The sequence below is a fragment of the Arachis hypogaea genome, chromosome 2, assembly GCF_003086295.3.
Source record: "Arachis hypogaea cultivar Tifrunner chromosome 2, arahy.Tifrunner.gnm2.J5K5, whole genome shotgun sequence".
Lineage (NCBI taxonomy): Eukaryota > Viridiplantae > Streptophyta > Magnoliopsida > Fabales > Fabaceae > Arachis > Arachis hypogaea.
The window spans coordinates 51,772,036-51,785,691 of record NC_092037.1 but is presented as its reverse complement, the minus strand read 5'-3'; the positions used below and the strand labels follow the sequence as shown (position 1 = coordinate 51,785,691).

General features: G+C 41.1%; 1 protein-coding gene across 1 annotated transcript; it reads right to left on the bottom strand.

The window, feature by feature from the left end:
- Nucleotides 1-11,169: 11,169 nt before the first annotated feature.
- Nucleotides 11,170-11,917, bottom strand: LOC140176982 (uncharacterized). Its single transcript, XM_072208894.1, has 2 exons — nt 11,855-11,917; nt 11,170-11,745 (listed from the first exon to the last, which is right to left on the bottom strand). Exons 1-2 carry the CDS (start codon nt 11,915-11,917, stop codon nt 11,170-11,172), a joined length of 639 nt encoding a protein of 212 aa, XP_072064995.1.
- Nucleotides 11,918-13,656: the final 1,739 nt, after the last annotated feature.

Genomic DNA, 13,656 nt, shown 5'->3' with positions numbered 1-13,656 from the left:
ACCAGTCCAACCTTTGCATCTAATCCTTGAAGTATCAACCATTATGAACCTTGATTTGCAATGCCAACCATGAAATGTCCTTCTCTTATGCTTCATCGCGCAAAGTGTCCTAAGTTGCCCATCTATTTCAAGCAAGCCATATTCAAGTGGGGCAATAAAGCTAATAGAACTGAGTTTTTCCCACTCAAATGAAGGATTAGATGACAACCTAGGTAAAGAAGCTTCCAAGGATCTTGACAAAGCGTGTTCAACTCCCGTCCTTCTTTTCCTAAGGACCTCCATCTCTTCACAAGATTTCTCAAACTCAATCCTTTGCTCATCAACTTGAGAGGGTTCTTCAAACTCAAAGGATTCTTCACCACCAAGACTTGATGCTTGATCTTCCTTGCCAAGGGAACTAAATTCTTGCTCTATCCCGTCCAATTCTTCATATGGGACATGCTTTGGAGGTTCTGCACATTCCTCTTTAACATCAAATTCAATCTTGTTGGAGGGATCTCTCTTAACTCTAGGTTCCCATGGAGGTTCCGCATCTCCTAAGTCTTCAACCACTTCTTCCTTTTCTTCAACAATTAAAGCTTCCTCTAATTGTTCCAATACAAAGAAACATTCCTCATTTTTCACCGGAATTTCCAATCTCTCCTTCATGCTATGTTCCTCATTAGATTCTCCATATGTAGCCATGGGGTGCTTTAAGGGTTCAAGTATTAGGAGGCTAATCGGCTTACCACCTCATCCAAGGTGGATGTGAATCCTAGTACCTCCCTTTGCATCTCTTCTTGCCCTTGAAAAATAAGACCAAGGGTTTCATTTATTGGAGTTTGGGGTGGGTAGAAGGATTCATTATCTTGGAGGGAGGGTTCACGATAGGAAGGTGGTTCTTCTTGATAAGGGGGTGGTGGTTCAACACTCTCCATTTTTCTATTTGTTGCACAACACACTCCATGGTTGCTCTTCCATAATCATCCTTGAACACGTTTTGCTTGTGACATGAATCCCATGAGTCTATCTTTTGACGAATGGTTGCTTGAAGCTGGTCCATTGTTTCCTTGAGGCAATCTCTTGATTCTTGTTCCAAATTGCAAGTATAAGTAAGATCATATTGCTCTTGGATCGATGGACATGAATATTCTTCCATGGAGGGTTGTGGTGGAAAGTAGAATTCATCTTGTGGGTGAAATTTTTCGTACATTAGAGGTGGTTCTTCTTGGTCATAGTATGGAGAAGGTGGTTCTTGTAAGTGTTGATATTGTGGTGGTTCCATATATGGTTCATATGGCTCAAAAGGTGGTTGATGTGATAGATATGGATTAGGGTCATATGGAGATTTTTGGTGAAAAGGGGCTTGTGAGTATGGTTGAGGGTTATGTTGTGGAGGGGGTTCATAGACATATGATGGTGGTTGTTGATAGTCACAAGGAAATTCACCATAGCCATTGAATTGACATGCATTAGGATGGGAATTATACCTATAGGAAATCGGAGGTTGTTGCCACGAAGAGTGATCAAGTCCTTGAGGCTCCTCCCATCTTTGATTGTTCCATCCTTGATGCATGTTGTCATTGAAATTACCGTCTCCTACAACATAATTTGAACCAAACTCATAGCCAAAGTGAGAATTCATGATAGCAAGAGAAAATAAAAACAAAGACTAGTAACAAATAAAGAGAACAAACTCCTACACTACCAAAGACTAACAAAGAAGTAAAAGGCAAACATATTCACAATATTCACATATATACAATAACCAATAACAAGCGCACATTTGCAATTCCCCGGCAATGGCGCCATTTTGATGAGTGGATTTTTGATGGTATAGAATTTCACAAATGAAATCTCGTTGTAAGTATAGTTTCTAAACCAACAAATAATCCTCTCAAGCAAAAATTTGGTTGTCACAAGTAACAAATCCCTTAAAATAATAACCGAAGTATTCAAATCTCGGGTCGTCTCTCAAAGAAATTTCATGAAAGTGTTCTTGTTATTGGCTATGAAGCATAATTTGGGGTTTTTGAATAAGGAAACAAGAAATGTAAATAGCAAAAGAAATAAACTAACAACTAGAAAGGCTCTTGGCAAGGTATAAGAACTAGAAGTCCTATCCTCATTATTATCATCAATTGTGATGAGAATTATCCGTTGCTTCACTTAGTCAACCTCTAACTATGAAGGAAAGTCAAGTGAAGATAATCAATTAGCAACTTCCAATTACCAATCAACAGGAGCATTAGATAACTTAAGAGTTTCCAATTACTCAACCAAAGCCAAGAGGAGAAAAACCTAGCCTATAACTAAAAGAAGCATTTCAACAAGCAAATAGAAGGCAATAAAAGTAGATATCACAAATTGCAAGAATTAAAGGAACTACAACTAATCAAGGCAAGAGATCAATAATAGAAAACTAAAGCAAACATAAAACGACAAGGAAATCATAAATTATATTGAAAGAAAAAGGAGATCTATAATAGAGTGCATGAACTACAACTAACAATACAAGAAAAATACAAGAGAAGTAGAATGCTACAACTACATGAGAGTAATTAAAGATGAAAAAGGAAAAATTAGAGCAAAAGAGAAGAAGTAGATCTAGATCTAAACCTAATCCTAATTCTAGGGAGAAGAGAGAGCTTCTCTCTCTAGAAACTAACTAAAGCATCATCTAAACTAAACTATGACTAATGTGTAATGTGATGTTGATCCCCCTTCAATCCTTGAGTTTAATATCATCAGAAGTGAGTTGGATTTGGGCCTGGCAAGCTCAGAATTTGCCCCCAGCATTTTCACTTTAATGAAGTCACGTGCAAGAATCGACGCGTATGCGTGGGTCACGTGTACGCGTCGCTTGGCATTTTTTGTTCCACGCGTATGCGTCATGTACGCATACGCGTCGCCATGTGACTCCAATTCCACGCGTGCGCGTCGGTAAATGCATCCCAAATCCTTGATTCTCCATGATTTCTCCACTTTGCATGCTTTTCTCTTCATTCCTTTCATTCATTCCTAGCCTTTTCAACCTGAATTCACTAACAAACATATCAAGGCATCTATTAGAATCAAAGGTGAATTAAAATTAACCAATTAAATGCCTAAAAAGCATGTTTTCACACTTAAGCACAAATTAGGAGAAAATTATAAAACCATGCTATTTCATTGAATAAATGTGGGAAAAGTGGATAAAATCCACCTAAATTGAGCATGAAATATACCACGAAATAGTGGTGCATCACTTCCCTCCTGAAGAATTGATGATAAAACGTGTAAAAAGTCTTTAAATACTAAACAGATGAGTAGTAAGGGTAAAATAGTCTATTTAGTGCTAAAATCTACTTCTAGGGTCCACTTGGTGAGTGTTTGGGCTGAGTTTTGATGAGATCCATGTGCTATGAGACTCCTTGGGCATGGAACTCTTGCTAGGGGATCCTCTTTGGGCGTTTGTACATTGGTCTCTGCTCTTTGGGCGCTGGAAGCCAGGAAGGGGCAGGAAGCTGGCGTTGGATGCCAGTTTTGAGCCTTCTAATACGAAGCAAAGAACAAACTATTATATATTGTTGGAAAGCTCTAGAAGTCAGCTTTCCATAGTCGTTAAGAGCGCTCCATTTGAACCTTTGTAGCTCCAGAAAAGCTCTTTCAAATGCAAGCAGGTCAGATCTGGACAGCATCTGCTGTGCTTTCTCTGTCTCTGAATCAAACTTCTGCTCCAGTTCCTAAATTTTAAGCAGAAATTACCTGAAATTGCCCAAAAACACCAAAAATCATAGTAGAATCCAAAAATGTTAATTTAACACTAAAACCTATAAAAACTTAATAAAAACCAAGTAAAAACTACTAAAAACTATATGAAAATGATGTCAAAAAGCGTATAAAATATTCGCTCATCACACCCTAAAACATATAATGATTAATTTACAAGGATCAGGAAAAAATATATAATTATACCGAGAAAACAAGAAAAAAATAAGGAACAATGAATGAAACTCACCACATTTCTCACCTGAATCCACCATTCACAGCAACATAATTAATCAATTACTCACTTAAACAAATTATAACTAAATAGCTGAATAGCTAAAAAAATAAAACATACATGATGCTTATTGATGCACTGAGTAGCAATGGAAAAATTTATAAGAAAACAAAGTCTCAGAGTTTTATAAAAAAGTTGGCAGGATCTCCTCTAAAATTAGGACTTAAACCACCCTTGCAGATTCTCTCCTCCTCAACAGTTTATCGGCCATTTATCAGCAATTATCAAACAAAAAGAATTTCAATAATAAAAATATTTTATCACCATATGATTCCAATCATTGTAAAATTATTTATAAACCCTCAAAATTACTACTTTTAGTTAAGAAATCAATATTAGAAACTCAATTTAGAAATCCAAGCTCAATCTATTTATCATTCATCAAGCCTCAATCTCATAAATTACTCATTATAATTTGATTCAGCCACCAATCACAACGTTATTAAGTAAAAAAAAATAAGAACTTCTAATAAGCATTCATCCCCAAATAACCTTGCAAGATGCACACAAGCGCTAAACAAATTTCAATTCACACGCACTTAAACATCATCATACTAACACCAAAGTCAGTTACCATTCACTTTCACAGCCAAAAAATCAATTACAAACACAACCAAAATCCAAACTCAATAACATTATAATTATTAACATATTTACAGTTATCTACTATACTTTTTAGGCATTTTTAAATTAAAAAATTTTATTTTTAAAACGAACCCCTACCTTAATTAACCGAACTCAGGAATTAAATACAACAATCCCACTTAGTTTGAACTTATAGCAGCAGCGGCAATTTCAACGCAATCTGAAACGGCGATAGTGCCACCAACTCTAGGAATGCCTGCAGCAGTGACAATTTCAACAATTCCAACAAAACTCGGCGATACTAAAACAGAGATGCTTACTAATGGAATTAAAATAAGAATGCAGAGATAAACAAAATGTAGCATAATTAAGGGTAGAGCATAACAGGTTTATGAATTACGAAATTGGAATTAGAAAAAGGAGTGGCGTCGTTGGTGTCAGCTTTAATGGTGGAAAATCCCAAAATAGAAACCGCAGCGGCAATCCCTAATGGAACAGAGGTGAAGTTGGAGGAGTATGATGGTGTTGGCAGCTCCTGTGGTGGTTTCTAGCAACGGCGGCAGTCTGGGCAAAATCAACGACGACGATAGGGCCTTCGGCGGCTGCGACGGCGACACTTGGTGGTAGCAGCAGTGGTAGAGGCCCCATCATCACCCTTCGCTCACGGTTTCTCTCCCTCTATTCGACCTTCATGCTCACAACCGCGACAACGACAGTGACGGGGTGGCAACAACGGCTGGGCAGCGATGGAGTGGTGGCGCTGCCCTTGGTGCACGATCTCACCCTCTCCTCGCATTCGCGTTCATCCTCTCCCTTACGAGCACTGCCTCTCTCTCCTTTGGCTCTAGTGACAGCGACGGCGCCCAGACGGTATGGCGTGCCTTTCCTCTTTCCTCTGTTTTTTTTCCTTTTCTTCTTCGTCGCAGTGCTCAGCCTCTTTCCCTTTTCTCTGATTTTAACTTTTGTGTGTGTATAGCGTGTTTTTGTGTGTGAAAAAAGTGGTTTAAAGTGAAACCCGTGTTTGAATATGAGAGGGATTAGTGTCGTGTGCGTGTGTGTTGGGTAAAAAGAGTTTAGGGTTAGGTAAAATTAGGGTTAGAAATTAGAAATTTATGGTTTAGGTAGAGTATTAATTTAAAACCAAATTTAATCCAATATCATTAATTTTAAGAATACTATTTATTTTATTTTCAATTTACAAATTATTTTTATTAAGTACTTTAATTTAGAATTGGAGATAAATAGATAAATTTTCATTTAGTTCACAATATTAATCAAAACTTTCAATTATTCAATTTAAATTGTATAAAACTTTTATTATTTTCAATTACTAAAATTCTAAATCTCTAATATAAAAATACTCAATTATTTAAAAAATTTTATAAATCCTAATAGATTTTAAACACAAAGTATCATAAAATTTAATTTAATTACTTTTAGAAAAATATTTTTTTTTAAATAAAATTATCAAAAAAATATAATAAATCATAAATAATTTATTATTTAATTTTTAAAAACTCAGGTTATTATAAGCAACAACGCAACGATGGAGACGTAGAGGAATGGCGACACAAGGCAAAGTTGCCGATGATTGTGAGTGTGAGAGGGTTTGCCTCTACTGACGCTGAGTGGGAAAGGATTCTTCACATCTTCACTTCGAGCTCGAGGGACAGGGAGGGAGGAACTGCTTCACTTCTTCGATGAACCTTAGGTTAGTTACTAGTTAGAGTTTTTTTTTTTAAGCGTCAAAATGACGTTGTTTTTGGGGGAAGGGGGTTAAAAAAATAATTTTTAAAGATTTTTAAAATAATTTTTATAGTTACAAAATATACTTGTATTTTATGACAAATAAATAACTTGTTACAAATAATATTAAATTTTATGATAAATTAATTTTTTGTTACAAAATAATTGGAGTTTTTGAAACAAAAAGATGTTCTGTTATAAAATATTTTAAATTTTTGCAACTTCATCTTTGTTTATAAAATATTATAAAATCTTATTACAAAACACTGGCTTATTACAAAAACTAACATAATTTGTATAAAAAAATCAAATTGTTACAAAATATTAAAACATTTTATAACAAGTTGTATTGCTGTTACAAAATATTGTTATTCTGTAACAATTTTAAATTTGACACAAATTTTTTGTTATAAATGCTCTATTTTCTTATAGTGTTAGTAGAGAGAGAAAAAAAGATCACCTCTGTATTTTGTTATAAAGGAAGATTGCTGAAATTTTTTTGAAGTGTTAAAAAAATATTATGTTAAATTTTAGAACAAGAATAAAACCAAAAATATATAATATTTGTTATAAATTTATTTTAAATTGATTTTTTCTATAAATAATATTTGTTAATAATATTTATAACAATAATTTTTTAGTGTTCTATAAATTTAGTATTTATAGAGAAAATTATTTACATTTATATTATTATTTATAACTATTTTTATATGTTTATTTTAATTTATATAATTATTTAAATAATATTAGAAAATTGCTATTTGATAAAAAATTATTTTAATGGTTATAAAACTGTTCTTTAAAATAGTCAAAGAGAACGGTTTTATTTTGTTGCTATAATTTAAAAAAATTGAACTTCAACAACAACATTGTAAAAATTGTTATCTAAGACCATCTAATAAAACGATTTTAAAGTGTAGTATTTTAGCAACAGTTTTTATGCGTTTTTTTTTTTGTACAATTATTTAAATAATATTAAAAAAATCATTGTTTAAAAACAAATTATGGTCACGGTTATAAAATCGTTCTTTAAAATAGTAAAAAAAAAAAAAACGGTTTTAGTTTGTTGTTATAAAATGATAAAAAATTGAATTCAACAATAACATTAAAAAATTGTTGTCTAAAACTATCCAAAAAAATAATTTTAAAGCGTTACAAAATTTAACATTTCTAAAACCCATATTTATTGTAATAATGAATGACTTGCATAAGATAAAATAAAGTCAAACAATTCAATTCAATCCAATAATTCAATTAATTTATCTCATATATGACATAACCTTTCTCTTCCCGAATAAAAATTGTTCTCGATCATACCTAGGTGGGACAGTTATATACACTTTATATCGATCAACTTCCATAATGATTCATTCATGTATAGTATTAAATCAAGTCCAGTTTACTGGTAAAGAAACTATGCCCAGATGCCACGTACTAATTTATTTTGTCACATAAAAGGCAAAAAGAGCTAACAACCATGAGACTGTCCAAATTACAAAACCTAAGATCTTATAAAGAAAAACAATAAATTTTTTTAGGTGATAAAAAATATTAAATTTGTACGATTGTCGGTTACCGGACAATTCGGGTGGTTCGTTGGAGGAGATGAGAACGCTTCAATCGGGATTGTGCTGGGTTTGGGAGTGCCGGGTAGCCGAACTCTTGTTGTGGGAGGAGAGAGGGGGTGCCACCTGCAAAGACACTCCGACGATCTAGTCAGTTAGTGTGCAGGCGGGAAAATGGTTAGGTGGAAAAGTGTGACGTATCTCGAGGGAAGGGCAAGTCCTTCCCTATTTATACCGTGTCAGAGGTGGGCCCTAAGGGGACAGGCCCATTTTTCCCGAAGCTTCCTCGACTGTGTTGATGGAATGGCGAGGACGCGTGTCCTGGCATCGTGGCGAGTGCTGAGGACTCGGCCGCTCGGGTCGGGTTCTCGACGGGTCGGGCCGACCCGTTCGTGGTCTGGGCCGGACCGTAACAGTGCCCCCACGCGCCGACAATCAGCGTATAGGCTGTTGGCGGCGAGTTCCTTCCGTCTTTGTTGTCGCTAGGTCGGTCGTTCGTGTGGGAGACGCGCTACCCGCATGCATGCCCGTTCACGATTCGGGGCGTTCATTCGTCGCCTCATTTCTCGTGCGGGACATTAAATGTTCATAAAGGATTGAAAAACCCCATGTGTAAAGACTATTTTGCCCCCAGGCCTTTCGCACTTCCTCTAAAGCAGTTTTAAACAGTTTCGCATTTTTCTCTTCCCTACTTGCTTCTTCTGATCATTTTGCTCTTCCTTCTTCTTGCATTCCCCATCGTCCAGAAGTTCTTCCGTCGCTCCAGCGTGTTTCGTTCCTGCCCGAATTTTCCTGATAATCATAATCCAGGTAACCACCATTTTCCTTCTGCCTCAATGGTTCTTTGCATGTTCATTATAGGCATTTTTTGTGCTTGTTTTTACTTTTGTGCATAGACGCACTTTCTTTTCATCGGCTATGGTGTGCCATGGGGGGTCATTGTTATTGTTCTGGTCTTGGTTTTGTTTGGTTCCCCTTGTAGTTATGGCATGTGGGGTTTCTTTGGGTTTTTCCTGGCTTCCGACCTGACGGACTAACCGCGCGGTGCCCCCACTGTAGGTATGCCTCGTGTCGTTAGCCGGGCCTCTAGCTCCGCCGCGGGTTATGACCCGTATGCGTGGGTTGTTTCCGACCTCAGGAACTCTCCCAATCAGATGGGTGAGGAGGAGCTCACGGAATTTCGCCAGGCTGAGTATCTTTGTGGGGGTACCGACGAGGAGGCTAATTACGACGTTTATGTCCCCGCCCCTCACGAGCGGCTATATGAGATTAATTTTAACGCCCCCCGGGTTGCCGATTGGATCTGGTTTTACAAGGCCATGTTCACCCAGGTTGGGGTTCGCATCCCCTTTTCCCCCTTTCAGATGAGCCTCCTTAATCGGATTTCGGTGGCGCCATCTCAATTGCATCCGAACAGTTGGGCTTCCATCCGCTGCTTCGAGATGGTATGCGAGTACTTAGAGCTGCCGGTCTCTGTCGACGTCTTCCTCTTTTTCTTTAATCTAACGAACCCTTCGAAGGAGGGGAAACATAAGAAAGGGTTCATGTCCTTCCGGTCTGCCCAAGGCCGAAGGATCTTCGGCTTGTTCGAGGACTCCTACCATGGGTTCAAGGACAAGTATTTTAAGGTCCGCCCAGTTAAGGGTCGTCACCCTTTTTGGTTGTCCTTAGAAAAGGAGCGCCTCATCCCGACATATTGGAGCTTCGGGGCGGGGTCTAATCCTTTTATCAAGGTTACTTATAAAGGGATGTCGGCTGTGGATCGGCGGATAGCCGACATATTGTGGGTGATTCTTGGGAAAAATAATGTGAATCCTCATCTCCTAATGGGTAATCGGGAGGCCGCCTGAGATTATATCCATGAGTTTCTCTTGTCGTGTAGTCGTTTGCTTGACTGTTTCACTCTTGCTTCCACTAACTTGTTCATTTTTTATTTTGTTTGTAGTGGGGCTTTCTGCCGAAGTGACCGGCATGGATAACCTGTTCCAAACCTTCCTTCAGGAGGACGAGGGTGAGGAGACTGGAGGATAGCAAGCGACGGTTCCTCCAGAAATACCTCCTCCCGACGTCAACGTGTCTGCGAAAGTCGCCACCCCGACTTCCGCACCCCCGATTCCCCCTGAAGTACCTATTCTGGGCACTCGTCTTCCTCACATCGGGAGGAGGAGGAAGAGTTGTCCGTCATCCCTACTCCCAAGAGACAAAGGTCGCAGTCTAGTCCCGAGGGGGTCCTGACTATCATGGAAAGGAATTTTGACATCGGGGTGTTCATAGATGCCCAGTTGCTTCCGGGCACAGAGGATCATTTCCATGGCACTGACCTCTCGGGGCAGGCTCGGTGGATGTACCGCACCCTCCTTCGTGGCGCGGCCATAGCCCGAAAGGCTGAGTTTGAACTTTCAGGTATGGCCTCGCTTCGTCGGAAGCTTGAATCTGCAGTTGCTGCCAATAACAAGTACAAGACCCAGATTGAAACGCTTCAAGGTCGGTTGGTTGAAGCGGGGAATAAACTCGACGCCGCTGAGAAAAAGACTGCTTCGGCAGAGGAGAAGTTAAAAACTGCCGATGCCTCTGTATCTCGTCTGACGGAGCAAGAGATGACCTTGAAGAGCCAACTGAGTGCCGCGCAAGGTCGGGTGTCCGCTTTGGAGAAAGAGCGGGATGAAGCGGTTGCGGCCGCCAAGACTGCTCGGGACGAGGCCGAGATGTTCAAGCGGAAGCATAAGGAGGTTAAGGAGCAGGGCAAGAATGCGATTTTCATGACTGAAGATGCCCTCAAAGCTCAAGTGAAGATTGTTGCTCCTGACTTCGATGTGTCGGCAATTGGTGTTTTCAAGACCATCAAGGATGGGAAGATTGTTGACATGCCGAAGAAATGATGTTTGTAATACCGAATTCTTCTTTTTTGTTGAACCGTTGTATCGCAACTTTTGGTGCCCGTTAATGGGTTTGTGAGATCGTTTGCCCGCACGTTTAATTTCTTGTTTTACTTGCTGTTGGTTTACTCGTGTCTGCCGTTTACTCGCGTTTACCGTTTATGGCGTTCTTTCTTGTTATCGTCGTTTATTGTGTTTTTGACCTGAGGGGCTCCCGGGGTGATCAGTCCCGGGGCCGTGTATCCTTGTTTGCATAGTGGTTGCTCAAAAAGTTAGAATCAATAAGATAACATAGGCAAATATAGCATGTGGCAATTGGATAGGTTTAATCATTGTAGCAAGGACATCGAAGTGCTATTACAAAGTAAATGGCTTAGGAATAAAACCTTCTTAAGTTATCTGCGTTCCATGTCCTCGGGATCCCCTTACCATTGAGTCTTTCTAGCTTGTATGCGCCCTTACCGATTACCTCTTTGACTCGGTATGGTCCTTCCCAGTTTGCTGCTAGCTTGCCTTCTCCCGGGGTAGTCGGGCCGACGTCATTACGCCTCAGGACGAGGTCGTTTTCTTCGAACTTTCTTTTGAGTGCTTTGATATTGTAGCGTAAGGCCATTCTTTGTTTTAGCACTGTTTCAGCCAGATGGGCCATTTCCCTGGTTTCGTCTATCAGGTCCTTCTCAACAGTTTCCTCTACTCCCTTCAAGAGTAATCGTGGGCTCGGCTCCCCGATTTCTACGGGTATCACCGCATCTGACCCGTACGTTAGTCGAAAGGGGGTCTCTTTAGTGGAGGATTGCTCGGTTGTGCGGTAGGACCAGAGGACCGAGGCGAGCTCGTCGGCCCAAGCGCCCTTCTTGTTATCCAGCCGCTTCTTGAGCCCTAGCAGGATGATCTTATTTGCGGACTCGACCTGCCCGTTTGTTTGTGGATGTTCCACCGAGGAGAATCTCTGCTTTATGCCCAGGCCGGTGAGGAATTCTGTGAATTTCTTGTCGGTGAACTGTGTCCCGTTGTCCGAGATGACGACTTCCGGGATACCAAATCGCGTTATGACTTGCCTCCACATGAATTTCCTGCAATTGGACGAGGATATGCTGGCCAGTGGCTCGGCCTCTATCCATTTTGTGTAGTAGTCAATAGCGACTATAAGGTACTTAACTTGCCCCGGGCCGACGAGAAAAGGTCCTAAGAGGTCGACTCCCCATTGTGAGAATGGCCGAGAGGACGTTAGCAAGCTGAGCTCAGAGGCTGGCGCTCGGTGGAAGTTGGCATTTTCCTGGCACTTGACACACTTCCTAACAAATTCCTTGGAGTCAGCCATCATCGATGACCAATAATATCCGGCTCAGATTAATTTCCTCGCTAGGGCTTTGCCTCCTATATGGTGGCCGCAGCATCCTTCATGGACTTCCCTGAGGACGTAGTCCGTCTGGTCGGGGTGCAAACATTTCAGTAGGGGATGGTTGAATCCTTTCCTGAACAGCTGACCCTGGATGATGGCATATCTGGCAGCTTCCCTTCTTAGCTTTTTAGCATCATTTTCGTTGTCAGGGAGTTTGCCGTTTCCCAAGAAGTCGGTGATGGGATCCAACCAGGAGGGGTTTGGCTTCGAGAGGTGTAGGGTGACTGCCGGCTCCTTCATCTTTCCTTGGATTAGAGATCGGTTGCCTTCTCCCGGTTTGGTGCTAGCTAATTTTGACAAGAGGTCTGCTCGTGTGTTCCTTTCTCTTGGAACATGCTGGACCGTGACTTCTTCAAACTTTCGGCTCAAATCCTTGACTTTTTCCAAGTATTTTTGTAACAGCGAGTCCCTGGCTTGGTAGCTCCCGTTCACTTGGGAGGTGACGATTTGCGAATCGTTGCATATCTCCAACCTCGTTGCCCCGACTTCTGCCGCTAAGGTTAAGCCTCCTATAAGGGCTTCATACTCTGCCTGGTTATTCGAAACGGGGAATTCGAACTTAATTGACTGTTCGTACACGACTCCAACCGGGCTTTCCAGGATGATCCCGGCGTCCCCAAACGTCTGGTTGGAGGCTCCGTCTACGTGGAGCTTCCACCGTGTGTTCGTTTCTTCGGTCGGGTCCCCCGTTACCTCTACTAGAAAATCTGCCATCGCCTGCGCCTTGATGGCTTGCCGGGGTTCGTATCGTATGTCGTATTGGGAAAGTTCAATGGACCAGGTCATCATCCTTCCCGCCAAGTCGGGTTTTTGGAGTACTTGCCGGATTCCCTGGTCCGTTCTTACGACAACCTGGTGACCTTGGAAGTATTGCTTTAACCTCCGCGAGGAGGTCAGGAGTGCTAGAGCTAGCTTTTCCAGTTTGTTGTACCTCAACTCTGTCCCTTGTAGGGCTCTGCTTACAAAATAGACTGGTTATTGTGTCCTCCCTTCTTCTCGCACCAGAACTGCGGCCAGGGCTTCTCCTGTTATGGCGAGGTACAGGTATAATGGCTCCCCGTACAGGTTGTCGTTTACCGGACAATTCGGGTGGTTCGTTGGAGGAGATGAGAAGGCTTCAATCGGGATTGTGCTGGGTTCGGGAGTGCCAGGTAGCCGAGCTCTTGTTGTGGGAGGAGAGAGGGGGTGCCACCTGCAAAGACACTCCGACGATCTAGTCAGCTAGTGTGCAAGCGGGGAAATGGTTAGGTGGAAAAGTGTGACGTACCTCGAGGGAAGGGCAAGTCCTTCCCTATTTATACCGTGTCAGAGGTGGGCCCTGAGGGGACAGGCCCATTTTCCCCGAAGCTTCCTCGACTGTGTTGATGGAATGGCGAGGACGCGTGTCCTGGCATCGTGGCGAGTGCTGAGGACTCGGCCGCTCGGGTCGGGTTCTCGACGGGTCGGGCCGACCCGTTC